We start from the raw sequence: 12929 nt of genomic DNA, 5'->3' as shown, positions 1-12929 counted from the left end.
CGTCCATGTCGTTCCTACTTTAATCCACTCTTTCTTCTACATACCGAGGAAGGAAGTACCATCGAGCCACCTAAATCGTTGCAAAGACGGCCAATATCTCAAAGTTCCTGGCAAGTAGTTTTCTCAACCCACCCGAGGCCTGGCTACTTGCAGTCCAAACGGAGGGACCAGTACATTGACAGCTTGATCCAGCAGCTGTAAGTGTACTCGTGGATAGCGCCGATCTGATTCTTTGTCCCTTGTGCGAGGAGCGTGTTCTGTGGTTCACTAGGCTCCTACAACAACATCTTTCTCCTCGAATTCGACAACACCTCCCACGCAATAGCCCGCATCCTCTCTGTGTGATGTAACGCGGGACGGACCGCAGGACCACAAGGTCCGAACTCTTCCGCTCCTCTCAATCCTGCGAACTTCAAAGGCAAGTAATCAATTTAACTCGTTCTAATCACCATAGGTATCCATTACTGGTGCATGTCCTCGCGAACGTAAACCGAAACCGAAGGCAATAAGCGGCGTCAAAATTGACCTATCAGGTGGAGCCTTTACCAACTGCGTTGACTGTAGCTCTTGATTCAAGTCGCCGTGGTCGCTCAACTACGCTCGGAAGATTCAAAGTTATCGCGATTCTCATTCGCGAACAATCCTTAGCCTGCGAATTGTAACATTCACGGCTCCGTTCATGATGCTTTTCTGGCGACTCGGTAATCCAAATCAAATGACTTGAAGTTTACTTGGATACAGGTCTGCGTCGGCAGAGGGACACAATAATCTCGCGGAAACGCCAGCAAGTCCATAAGTGCATGAAAACCAAAAGACTGTCGAGCTTCCGTGATTTACTCTCTATCTGCTTCCATGTCTTTTCCACCTCTCTGGAGATCCCAACTGAATGCTTTGTACTCCAATCCTGAGTCAATGACCACTTCTTCCAAGTTGACTTCGATGTCTTCGCCAGTTTCAGAACCTCTAAACATCCCCACCGACATCTTCTATGAAATACTTCTCCAATCCGACGACCAGGATACCGCTTTCTTTTGGCTCGACTGTCGTCGAGTCTCGCACAGCTTCCACAGTGCAGTCGAGCACGTCTTTGCAGTAAAGTACCTAAATCAAACATTCATCCATGCACATTATACTAGGGGTGAGCGGACTTCTCTTCTCTGTGCTTCCCCTTACATCAACTCGGACTGCATCTTCTAGGGGAACAAACTGGAACTAGCTATACAAAATTCGAGTTCTCTCATATTGACCCCACAGATTCGTCCCGCGTGATATACAAACACAGCAAACTCGATGAACGCTACCGAGAGGATACCTGCTATTGTTTGAATACAGTGCTCGAAGCTAGCATTTCTCAGCTCGAATGGCCAAAGATCCTCATTGAAGTCCAACATCATCTCAACGACACGATGTTACCAGACCTCCGGTACAGCTTCGACCCTCAATCGAGCCTATTTGAGATCAGTTTTAATTGGAAAGGAATGTTTAGCCATTTTTTCCGAGAAGAGAGAGAGGTGGCGAGGAAGATCAATATCGTAGTAAGTGTCTTTTACTTGGTCCCGTTCAAGACGACTGACGAAACATTGATATCGTCAGAATTCCCTTGTCCAGGCTGAGCAGGGAGATAAATTGAAGTCCTCGGAAATGTGGGTATTGTTTTGGTCAAACAAGATGACTGTCCGTAGAGCGATCCGTGAGGAGAGGATTAAGCGATTCATGACAGAGAGGAAAGTGATGGGTAGTACTGATCCTGGAATCGACGGTGACGAAAGATAGAATACGCCTTACAAGCGCGTAGGAATATTTTAATGCCTATTCGAGTTTTGTATATTTCTTGACCCCTAGCCATATCTCCGATTGAGGTACCAAAGAATTCAATAGCCTCGAATGGTGGAATCTAATATAACTCCGCACCCGGCAACTGCCGCTACTGGATTAGAACTCCGGTCGGTGTCTCCTAATGAGTACGTGCAATATCAGAATATCCTCCTATAATGGCGAATATCACCCGTTCTTCCAAGCCTAGCAATGATTGGACGTCGAATGACTTGGCTGCATATAATATAACAGTCCTCTGCCAATCCACGGATGCCTTCTTTGGATACACACCCAACACAATACCTGACGGAATTGATCCTGATTTCCTGACCGCTACTATTGTCCCACCCAATTGTGAAAATCTGTCGGATCATACCTATCGACTCCTTCAATACTTAGATATTGCCACTCATGCCGGCTCTAACCAGGAATCAGCAATCAACGATTTTGCCAAAGAGCTGCTTAGCTTACTTGGTTTTGAAGAACGAGGAACTGTTCTGCGATTGCGCTATTCCATTCCTTTTATGATATGCGGTGACGATGGGCGTGTAGCACAGACCAACCTATGCTTGGTTCAAGGCAACACGACGATTCTCCTTGTTATTCAAAACGAAACGGCCATCGGTACCAAGAATCCCGAAGCGCAAGTCATCGCTGAAGCCATTGCTGCTTTCCAATACAACAACGTAGCTCGCGATCGCAATGGCTTAGATCCGCTTGATTCCATGACAATCCCTGCCATTACTATGATCAGCACTCGTCCTGTTTTCTACAAAATACCGGTCACTCAGCAGCTGAGCAACGCCATTGCTATGGCTCAGTGCCCTGTCTCGAAAACAGAAATTGTCAAGTGTGTAGTTGCGCCACACTCCTGTCGTCTGAGCGAAGGAATGGAGGTTCCTGAGTTTAGGCAAGAGGTTTTGCAACATTATGAGGCTTTCAGAAGAATGTCGAAGGAATGCTGGAGTCATTTCATTGTCTAATTTTACTGTGGTCAGACTTGTAAGTCGTGTCACGGTCTTTTGAAGTTTCCCACCGTAACGAATTTTCATACTTAGGCAGCCTGACCATTTTCCATTCCCCTTCCTCGGCCCCTTTGCTCATGAATAACATATTATGGGCCCGTTTTGACGATCGTGTATTTTAGATTCGAACATACAAACAACTTCAGTCTCTTGGTTGTTCTTAAAGAGGCCCCGCCCTTCAGCTTGAACAACATGAGTTTCTTCCGAGGGAAAGAATCGGGGACGCGGCAACTGCTGCTACATGTACTGAATGATGATGTTTATGTCAAACTGCTCTCTCTCCTTTAGACGTCGATGTCGTTCGTTCTCCAGATGACTCATTCTTATCGCCAGCTTGAGAATGCCCTAATCTTGAGGGGAGAAGCATCATCAGTTTAACGAAATCGCTGCAAAAATTCCAGGAATTCTCGGAAATCGTATGAACATGCATCAAGGATTCTCTCTCAGCCTGGCTACCAGAAGCCGCTGGTACAGATCCTTGACAGGATTCCCATTCGATCTGAAAGGACTAATGTATTGATGGCTTCACCTACGCGACTGTAAACGTACCCCCCGGACAGCGCTGATCTGCTTCTCACTGTCAGGCTTGGGAAGGACCCACTCGACTCGAATTTCAAAAAAAGGACTACCAGGCTCTCTCTCATGTCCCCTCCAGACATCCCCGCCGATGTCATCTACGAAATTCTGCTCCAATACAATGTCCAAAACCTTGGTTTTCTGTGGCTGAATTGTAGACCGGTCTCGCGCAATTTCAAAGACGCGGTCGAACGCGTGTTTGTCACCAAGCATCTGAGAAAGATTTGGCTTCACGTCGACGCTGGTAGGCCATTCCTGAGTAGTACTATGGCATCGCATCGCAGACCGATTTCTTCTCTGAAGGCGAACATGACGCGGGTGTAGTAGAAATGTAGTTTTATAGCCTCGATCCCGACGACTCTCCTCGTGCGATATTTGAATCGTATGAATGTCAAGAGAGTTTGGAATGGGCTCTAAGGAACGGTTCTTCCCTCGAGCTGAATGTGATTATCCAGATCCGTCACGATGCCAATGATACGATGCTACCAGATCTTCGGTATCACTTTGACTCAGACGAGGACGTCGAGTTTGAGGTCAGCTTTGACTGGAAGGGGATGTACAGCCATTTCTTCCGAGAGCAGAGGGAGGTGCAGAGGAGGCTCAATGAACGCGTACGTGCCTTTTCCGTTGTTATCTCTGCAATTAACTTTGAATGTCCTCTTTTCTTAGTTTCAAAGCATCAGAGCTGAGGCAGCGCGTGGTTCTATTTTGAGCGCTTTCCACAGCTTCCGCCGCATGGCTCTTGGCGTGGATGATAGCAGGATCAGCTGTGCCGTTCGCTCGGAGAGGATTAGGCGAAACGTGCTGGAGAGCGAGGGTAGGGAGGTGTCTGGGGATGATCGTAAAGGGTTCGGAAGACTTGAGAGAAAAAAGGACTTGGTTGCAGTGGAAGACCCTTATAGTGATGAGGGTGGTGCAGATAAGGACGAAGGTGAAGATGAGGACGAGGACGAGGTGGTTGGAGACGAGGATGAGGATGAGGACAGTGAGGCCGACGAGTCTCTAGAGGAAGACGATGAGGATGAGGATGTTGATGACTGTGACTCCGATGCTTTCGACTAATGCTTGAACAAGGACGCTACTGCTGGATGCTCCGTGTACTGCTATTATGGCTTCAAAGTAATATGTTATTTCTTCCTCATTTCTTAGGAGAAGGAAGTCATATCATACTGAGAAGCACGCTATAGATTGCCATTCCCAGACGCGAAAGCAGAGACTCACCATGCAAAATGACACTTGCATCTTGGTAATCCTCACCCAAGACTCGAACCTGGTGCACATGCACGTACATACTTGGTCATGGGTTTAACGTTTAACACTGAGCCAGACAATTAGAATGAACGTTCGGCTTGCCAGATAGCTGACGTTCTACAGTCGCTAGACATGACCCATCCCCTTCTATGAACGCACCGTACGATAGGAATCCTTGGCGGGGGTTTACATCACGGCGGCCGAGGTCAAAAAAGCATAGGACCCTCTCTTTCAAAATCAAACCTCCTTCACAGGACTGGAACCTGGCGCATCCATCTATTCAAGTGGTGAAACTTTCAGGCTTCCAACCAGCTAGGAATACGAAATGAAAGGGACGGCCGAAAGAATGGACAAAGAGAACATCGTCGCCTAGAGGATCAGGATTCAGCTACTTGTATTCTTTCGCTCGTTCGGCTTTGGCCAGGCAAAAACGTTGTGGCACATATCTTAGTTGACCTCTGGGAGTCGAACCCGGTGCATTATGCATACTCACTAGGCTACATTGGTCTGATAGGAAAGGACGTTCTTGTCCAGATCTAAAGAAAACAAGGGCTGTTAAAAGGGCCGTATGCGCTAGTGTGGCAGGGACGTACCCTGACGTACCAGGAATATCCACGCGTCATCCCCCATCCCCAGTTAAGAGATACGCGAGGCTAGATCCTTCTCTTCCCAGCGCTGATCTCCTCTGTGTCCATGGAGAGCGTTTTCGCTCCAAAGATGGTTAGAGAGCTGTGGTCGTTGCGTTGAGAAGGCAAGAAGCATGACGTCACTGAAACCAAGCAGACGCGTGCACCCCCGGTCATTTCCATCAACTCTGTTCCATGCAGCATTACTTCCTGATCCCTCCCTCTACCGCCATTGTACTGGCGACTTATCTTTATAAGCATGTGCGTTTTGTCTATGGGAGCCAGATGCGTACGGAGTGCGTGAACTCGAACAACGGGCTGCTTCGATGTCGGAGCAGTGGGGCGGAGCGGCTGCTGAGGACAGCGCAGAGAGGGACCATTGCAGGGACAGAGCTAAGAGGGTGATTTCCGGCAATGTCAACACCCGCACGCTCTTCTCGCCGTCATTGCGACCCTTTAGCACTAATGTCGGGATCCCTCTTATTGGCGTGGATCTACTCGCAATGAAACAGGATCTCTCGAATCTCGGTCGTAGTCGGGTCGAACTCCGAGCGGAAATTCAGGAGGAATCAACCATCCTCTTTCTTGGCGTGGAACGCTTGTAGAGCACAGAAGAGTGAATAGATGGCAGGGAAAACAAGTCCTAACCCGACGTGCCATTTCGGCCTCGACTCTACCCTTCGATTCTTTCAATAACGATTCGCCTCACCCACAGCTGTTTCTCTCCTGACTGTTCCACCGACTTCCTTCCAGCTGAATTCCTTCCCTTTCTATGTTGTGAACGCTGAACATGTGAGTCTCGCCCGTAAATCTGCGTGCCTCCTCATAATTTATTATCCTCAGATCTGAGCAGACCTGTTCAAGTCAGAAGCATCATGGCCTCTTTCAGGTGTATCCTCTCCCCATTTTATGGATCGATCTGCTCCTATGAGGAGACTGAATATTCACCCTCCCTTCTCCCAAGATGCCGCAGATCGGCACCAATGCAACACGCGATTACGAATGGAGAACCGGAGGAAGCTTTTTATTATCCGTACTACAGGATATGGTATCAGCAACCGTTGACTAATCATGTTTTTAGGCAAAAGTATCTCCGCAGAAAAGAGAGCTGTTGATCCCATACGATGGTTCTGTCGTGGATTTTACTACCACGTCCGCCGAGTTCATGTTACCAGGCTATCGAACATCAGGTATGATTCTTGCCGGATCCACCACTACCTTCATCTGATTTTGACCTCGATAGCGTCCCATCCGTGTATGCACTTGATGGTACCATCCAACAGGACCCTTGATAATACCCCAACAACCTAGATCAGAAAAAGTCCAAATCTCCGCGACCATGTCCGAAAATTTTTGCGTGAAAATGCCCGAAAATGACTGAAATCTGACCTAGGTTCATGCAAAAATTCCTCCATGTCCGAAATTTCGTTTCGGGTTCCTGAAGACCCCAAAATGTCCGAAAATGCGTAGAATTTTGATTTTCCGCTTTTTACGTGCCTAATATGGCCGTCAATCATTATCAGCATCTTCCTCCAATGCCAATCCATTCTGCGGGATTGAACGAGAGCTCCCCGTCACTGAAATGGCAGCGGTTTGACACTAGTGGAGAAAAAAAGCTAAGGACTTCACAAATTGCGTAAATTCAGGTAAGCGACAAACAAATAAATATATGAAATCGGTCGCAAAAAATATAACATATTGAACACCCCTACGGTATCATTTTTGACAGGCTCTAACCACTACACCAGCAGCCTATAATCCAACTAGACATGTCCGAAACTGATCTAGGTTGCAGACACCGGCGCAGCTATGTCCGATATAGTTCGACTGGGTTTGAGGGCTTCCGACCCCCCCCCCCCCCCCCCATGTCCGCAAATCTGACCTGGGTTCTGGCCTCAAAAAGTACGTTTCATGTCCGTTTTCTGATCTAGGATATAAGGGTATTATCAGGGGTCCTCATCCAACTCGGTTCCATATCGATAAGGTAGTAATCACGTGAAGACTTCGCATCAGCCCAAATTCAATTCCGGGCTGTGAGTTGCAACACTGCCTACCTAGAGGCAAACAGCTTTTCATTTAATACTCCTTCGACTGCATACCCTTCTGAGCCTGAAAAATGGGAAATAGTACGTATCATTAATCCCTCTGATCGTTTCGAGTGCTCAGTACGACGACTTTAGCGCCACTCAAGGTCTTATACCAATGGCTTTTCGGCAGCGTGATGTTGATTTGGAACCACATATGCTCCGTCTTTTTGACTGCCCCGACGATTAAAGATTCATCTCCTGATGAAACTTCTGAACTTGACGAAAATCCCAACACAACCGTGCCGTGCGGGCCGCAAGAGCACGGTAGTTCTATTTCAGAAGATGTTGGTCCTGCCTCGGAGACGACACCAGACTCGTCACCCTGCTTGCGTCCAGAATCATCATCCATTGTGGGTTCGCAGACTATTGCCACAGAAGAGCAACCATCTAGTGATCCTTCGGGTGGTTCTGACACATCTGATGACTATGAACCATGGCCTCTGGTAAGTCAATCTACGAACAAAGGGGAAATCAGCGGTAACATATTTCCAGGATGTCTCTCTTCCCGAAGTCACCATCTCCGCCTTCACCGAGACGGGCGTTGCGGAATCGTCAATCATCATTCCAGAGCAACGGGAATACACCGGTATAAGACCTGTGATATCATCCCCCCTTGCTGACACTCCCTGCGCTACCCTCGGCATTCAAGGCCTCTTGGATAGACTCAACACCACACTCGGGACATCACATACCCTCACTAGATCCCTGTCCTCCCTTCTTAAAGACTGCATCTCAAAGAACTACGACTTTGGCGTCGCATATGGCCGCCTCCGCCAGCTATGGTACACCCGTGACTGGAGTAATATACGAGACACATTTCGCGAATTGGAAGAGGAGGACTGGGAGATGCGACAGAAAGCGCTTGTTGGCAACCAGATTGTCGAACCGCACTTGCCACCTCGACGTGTCTGGGATCTGTACAGTAATCGGGTGGTACCGTGGTGGAGCACGGGCATCCCCGTTTGCGAAAGGGACCACTGGCCTCGGCCAATATCACATGCGTGGGTGGGATGAGGAGGATCGGGTCGATGTGTGGACACCCATCAATGGATATGGATGGCCTGTTCCCATCCCGAAAGACACCAACCTCAACCTTATTCGTATTGAGATGCTCAATCGTAGAGTGGAGTATTATCATGAAGCGGAGTATGTGTGGTTGGATGTTCTCTGCTTGAGACAGGTCAGTGTTGGACCGGGGGAGGATATGCGCATGGAAGAGTGGAAACTAGATGTGCCCACCATCGGAGCAATGTATCAAAGCTTCAATGTGGTGTGTTACTTGAGTGGGCTGGGTCGGCCTTTGAGTCTGAAGGAGGGCGACTTGGAAAGTGACCGGTGTTGGTTTAGACGTGCATGGACGCTACAGGAGGTCGGTAGGAGCAGGGTGATTGTCGGGGACACACCAGATGGACCACTGCATGTCAAGCCAATAGACAATAATGGGAACTACGGGGCTAAGCTGCTGACCGAATTTCACAAGCAGCTACAGTCTATCAATCCCATTTTGCATGGTAGTATGCTTGTGGCACTGGAGAGCATGCAAAATCGCGTGTCAACCAATCCGGTGGACAAAGTTGCAGGACTTGCATTTGTCATGGGGTCCAAAATGATACCGGCCTACTATGAGAGTCAATCTCTTGAAGAGGCATGGATGGCACTCGTGAATTCAGTGGATGCACGGTTTCGAGCGGAGTTGTTCGGTTTCTATCCTGAACCAGGAAATGCAAGCACAAAATGGAGACCATCGTGGGAGCAACTTATGATGACGCTTCTGCCCGTGGACGAACCTTTTCCCGGCATCAAAGTCCATCGGAATGAGATGATGGATGAAGACTGGTGTGATGCACGTTGCATTGAGAAGGGGTTGGTGCGGGGGTTGGCCGAGGGCAGTCAACATGGAGAGTTGGTTGTTAAAAACAAGGATGGGATAGAACATGGATTCAACATCATGGCCACCCACAAGTACCCGATAGCTGAAGACATGTACACACTGATTATCGCATCTGGCTGGCTGGTTACGGGTTGCTGCTTCGTTGTTGGGCGAAGCCTGCCAGGGGGAAAGTTTGAGAAAGTGTCAATACTGCAAATTTCTGATGAAGAAAGATGGAGTCAATTAGATGATCTACATATTACTAAAAGGTGTCGATATATTCTTGTTTGAGTGACACATATGCATTGCGTAGTAGCCACCAGTTCTGCGAAATCCTTTTCATCGATGTTGTATGCCTTGACTGCCGCATCTCCTGTACAGTCATCTCCAACAAGATGCCAGCGCCGGCGGACCCTTTGCCTATACCAAAAGTGCTAGCCAACACCAGGCCGAAATCTCCACAGGTGCCGCGGGACCTCGATTTCGTACCGGAGTCTATAGCGAGCTCTGTTGCAAACGCAAACGTCCTGCGACCTCATCGTAGGAAAGTATCTCCCGAGCGAGTACAAGATCCCAATTAGGATCAGCCAGGGCCGCAGAGAAGGTTCAGACGACTAAAGAAAATTCTTGATACGATGATGGAGAATATCGGCTCGTTGGCTTGCTCCATGCGACAGATTGTTCGCGCAATGATGTTCTCTCAAGAACAGGGCCGCGTTCGTCCTGAAGCGGGTATATTTCATCGATGACGATGAAGCAGCAAGGCTCGTGTTAGTGCTTTTACGCGCCGCATGGGATAATCAGCGACGAAATCAAGATGTAGCCTAACAAATATACCTTTTTCCACACCGGTTGGCACACAAAGTAAGATGGGCTCATCGATGCCATACACAATAAGCGGTGAATCTTGGGAATGGTGGACAGGCGTGCCTTCATCTGACGGTCCCCAACCCGCGTCCTTTTCGTGCACAGCAACCTCAACAAGTCGACGCGCTCATTCGCATGAGCTTGGTACACCAGACAACAACTCGAAATATTGTCGTGATATGAAAATGCGGGTAGTCGAAGAGTTCCAAGAGCTGGTTTTCGCAGACTCGGAGCCAAGGATGGAGGGTACAGAGGAGGATTTGTCAGCAGTAATGATTGGGTCCAGCAGTGGGCACGTCTGTCATGGGGAGACGGTGCCTTTCTTGGCCTTGGATTTTTCGATTCGCACCAATGACCAGCGCCTCTGAATCTTCGGCAACTTGGCCACCTTCCTCAGGTGCAGCATCACCATCTCCACCCTCTTCGTCGTCTGAGTTCAAGGTAATCTTCGTCCTCCTCCTCTTGTTCCTCTTCATCAAAAACTACGGCAACCCGGACATCGCATCCTTCCTACGAGTCCGTATTGGGATCCAATATTGCCTCGTCTTCAGCGCTATAATCGGTACTCTTTTACACGTCAGAAGATGCCCCCGCGAACTCGTTGCAAGCTAAACATGTGTCGAGTCCAACCGAGACTGTGGTGGCGAAGTATAGTGTTGAGAGGTCGTAATTATTGGCGTAAGTGGGTGGCATGGAAGAGGATCATTGGGTACGATATGTCGCGAGCACACAGCTGCAGTAGCCGCGAGAGTGAGAACTGATGTAGAGGATGATCCCATCTTGCCCCTATCATGCTTCCCACCTCCTTGCCACTCAAAACACGCCCCAGACGTTGATACCTCAGATACTTGGAGGATGTTTCGTACATCAAGCGCCGCATTATGTTCGTGATTCGTATCAAGCCGTGGTGGGTACTCTTCAAGGGAACCGACAGTCGCGACGATGAGGGTGAATAAGTTCAGCCTTCCGAAAACTTGAGAAGGATGGGATTCCTGGCGAGGGGCACAACTTGGCGACCGTGTGGACGCGATGGAGGATAGGTGAGCTTCTCCTATGTGTTGCGAGCGGCTGCTTGGTAAGCGAGAGTTCTGCTTGTGCATGTTCAGACTCGCATCTTGTTCAGATGTTTTCACCAAGCCTTGATCCAGCACCACACTAGGCGGTATGGCCCCGGTCTACGTTCTTTGAGCTCTCTACACACGCAACCCGTCCACTGGACCAAAGATCCCCGCGCCGGAACCTCCGCCTCCCCCATCCCACTCACTCCCAACCAGCACTGGACCGTCCATCCCGAATCTGGCGAGCGTGTCGTAGATTTCGACTTTGTCGAAGAACCCCTGGGGATGCGCGAGAGCATGGGTTATGGCTTTGCACAGTTCGAATTTGGCGAATCACTTGTTAGTGGTGGAAGTCGCTCGTACAGTCCTTCGCAAGCTTGGGTGGGGGATGAATTCGAGTACGTGGCTCGTCCAGACGGCACTGTCTTTACCATCCCTTTTCTTCATGCATTTGTCCTATATAGCAATCAACCATATTTCGCTCTCAAGGCTCTTAACGGACATTGCACCCAATATGCCACAAAAGGCGTGAGCTGGGAACTACCAGCATTACAACGCACTCAGGTCAGTCCTCATTGCCTACGACTCGTCGACCACTTCTTCCTCCCCGTAAAGGTAGCGCCGGGAGCCACCTTTGTCTCGTCACGCCGCTTTTTGGGGGAGACATCACTCGGTATGCTCGTTCCAGCAACCTCCTGCGATATCCTCTGCCACTGGCCAAACATATCCTACTCCACACCCTCCGTGCGCTGAACGACCTTCATGAAGGTAGCATCGTCCACACGGACATCAAGTCCGATAATATCTTCTTCGACACTACACTCGAGAATGAGGACATCCGCGGGATTCTCGAGTGGGACCCTTCACGACGGCATCAGGCAGAGGCATCCTACGACGGTATTGTCCACGCAGCTGTGTCGCAGCCGCTGCCTCTACCGACAATAGAAGAGTTTGCGAAGCGTACGTTTGTCTTGGGTGACTTGGGAAGCGGTCAGCTCCCCTCCCCCCCATCACTGCTCTTTCTGGATATCTAAAGTCGTTTCTCTAGCGCAGCCTATCGGTCAGCGAATAACAGACTACATCTGTCCGGAGAGTTTGCGCCCGCCTGAGATCTACATTGGAGGTCCGTGGGATGAGAAGGTTGATATTTGGTCGTTTGGCTGTTTGGTAAGGCTACAGCTATGAGTGTTGGGTGTGAATTGATACTCCCCCCTCCCCTAGGTGTACGAGATCGTCACAGGCGTCCCGCTCTTCAATGCCAAGGAAGGATCCGTCGACGGTGTCCATCTCGATGCGACGGAAATCATGCTCTTTCAGATGATTGCTCATACACGCGAGGTGTTCATGGCCGAGCAGCTGAGTGCGAGTCCACTGGCTGGACATTATTTTAATGAAACCTGTATGGATGGCCCAGTCTGAGTGTTTGCTCCCGCTCTGTGCTCATCACAATCACTCTAGGCCAACTGAAAAAGCAACCCGAGCGATATCTCTATCAGACTGAACATTGGGTGGCGCGGAACAGTGATGGGGATGTCGGTATGGATGAGGCGAAGGAGGTCGTACGGTTTATGCTGAGGTGCTTGAGGCTCGATCCGGAAGATCGGGCGAGTGCGAGGGAGTTGCTGAGGGATAAGTGGTTTGATGATGCTCGCCACGACGAAGATAGCAGTACCTGACCAACCCCTTGAAGCTGGGCGGTGTGAAGAAGGATGTGTTGGTTGCGAACGCTGATACTCCAAAACGTGGCGATACGG

At 49.4% G+C, this 12929-nt stretch overlaps 5 protein-coding genes across 5 annotated transcripts; all 5 read left to right on the top strand.

Annotated features, from left to right (window-relative positions):
- The first annotated feature begins 527 nt into the window (after positions 1–527).
- Positions 528–1791, top strand: EV420DRAFT_100333 (uncharacterized protein). Its single transcript, XM_060465278.1, has 3 exons — positions 528–1138; positions 1198–1535; positions 1594–1791. Exons 1-3 carry the CDS (start codon positions 853–855, stop codon positions 1771–1773), a joined length of 804 nt encoding a protein of 267 aa, XP_060340035.1. The 5' UTR covers positions 528–852; the 3' UTR covers positions 1774–1791.
- A 183-nt stretch (positions 1792–1974) lies between these two features.
- EV420DRAFT_100107 (uncharacterized protein) lies at positions 1975–3084 on the top strand. Its single transcript, XM_060465263.1, has 2 exons — positions 1975–2817; positions 2874–3084. The coding sequence occupies exon 1, from the start codon at positions 1992–1994 to the stop codon at positions 2796–2798; it is 807 nt and encodes a 268-aa protein (XP_060340034.1). The 5' UTR covers positions 1975–1991; the 3' UTR covers positions 2799–2817; positions 2874–3084.
- Positions 3085–3482: 398 nt separating this feature from the next.
- Positions 3483–4478, top strand: EV420DRAFT_1634679 (uncharacterized protein; the record flags this gene model as incomplete). Its single annotated transcript, XM_060476347.1, has 3 exons — positions 3483–3660; positions 3813–4027; positions 4086–4478. 3 exons carry the CDS (start codon positions 3483–3485, stop codon positions 4476–4478), a joined length of 786 nt encoding a protein of 261 aa, XP_060340033.1.
- Positions 4479–7956: 3478 nt separating this feature from the next.
- On the top strand, positions 7957–9142 carry EV420DRAFT_1215455 (uncharacterized protein; the record flags this gene model as incomplete). Its single annotated transcript, XM_060466400.1, has 2 exons — positions 7957–8284; positions 8352–9142. Coding segments are annotated over 2 exons (1119 nt in total), but the record flags the coding sequence as incomplete, so codon positions are not given.
- A 1326-nt stretch (positions 9143–10468) lies between these two features.
- EV420DRAFT_1634677 (kinase-like domain-containing protein) lies at positions 10469–12851 on the top strand (the record flags this gene model as incomplete). Its single annotated transcript, XM_060476346.1, has 6 exons — positions 10469–10633; positions 11224–11703; positions 11745–12165; positions 12224–12342; positions 12397–12574; positions 12634–12851. 6 exons carry the CDS (start codon positions 10469–10471, stop codon positions 12849–12851), a joined length of 1581 nt encoding a protein of 526 aa, XP_060340031.1.
- Between the last annotated feature and the right edge of the window lie 78 nt (positions 12852–12929).

This window comes from Desarmillaria tabescens (assembly GCF_030435595.1).
Source record: "Desarmillaria tabescens strain CCBAS 213 chromosome Unknown EV420scaffold_1, whole genome shotgun sequence".
Lineage (NCBI taxonomy): Eukaryota > Fungi > Basidiomycota > Agaricomycetes > Agaricales > Physalacriaceae > Desarmillaria > Desarmillaria tabescens.
Note: the sequence above shows the minus strand (reverse complement) of the source record. Positions and strands in the feature narration are given on the sequence as shown.

What these genes read in the sequence shown, in the direction of transcription:
- EV420DRAFT_100333 (XM_060465278.1), top strand. Translation starts at nt 853, where the DNA reads ATGTCTTTTCCACCTCTCTGGAGATCCCAACTGAATGCTTTGTACTCC. An exon ending in CCATGCACATTATACTAGGG is followed by an intron (nt 1,139 to 1,197) that starts GTGAGCGGACTT and finishes TGCATCTTCTAG; the next exon opens with GGGAACAAACTGGAACTAGC. An exon ending in CGAGGAAGATCAATATCGTA is followed by an intron (nt 1,536 to 1,593) that starts GTAAGTGTCTTT and finishes TGATATCGTCAG; the next exon opens with AATTCCCTTGTCCAGGCTGA.
- EV420DRAFT_100107 (XM_060465263.1), top strand. Translation starts at nt 1,992, where the DNA reads ATGGCGAATATCACCCGTTCTTCCAAGCCTAGCAATGATTGGACGTCG.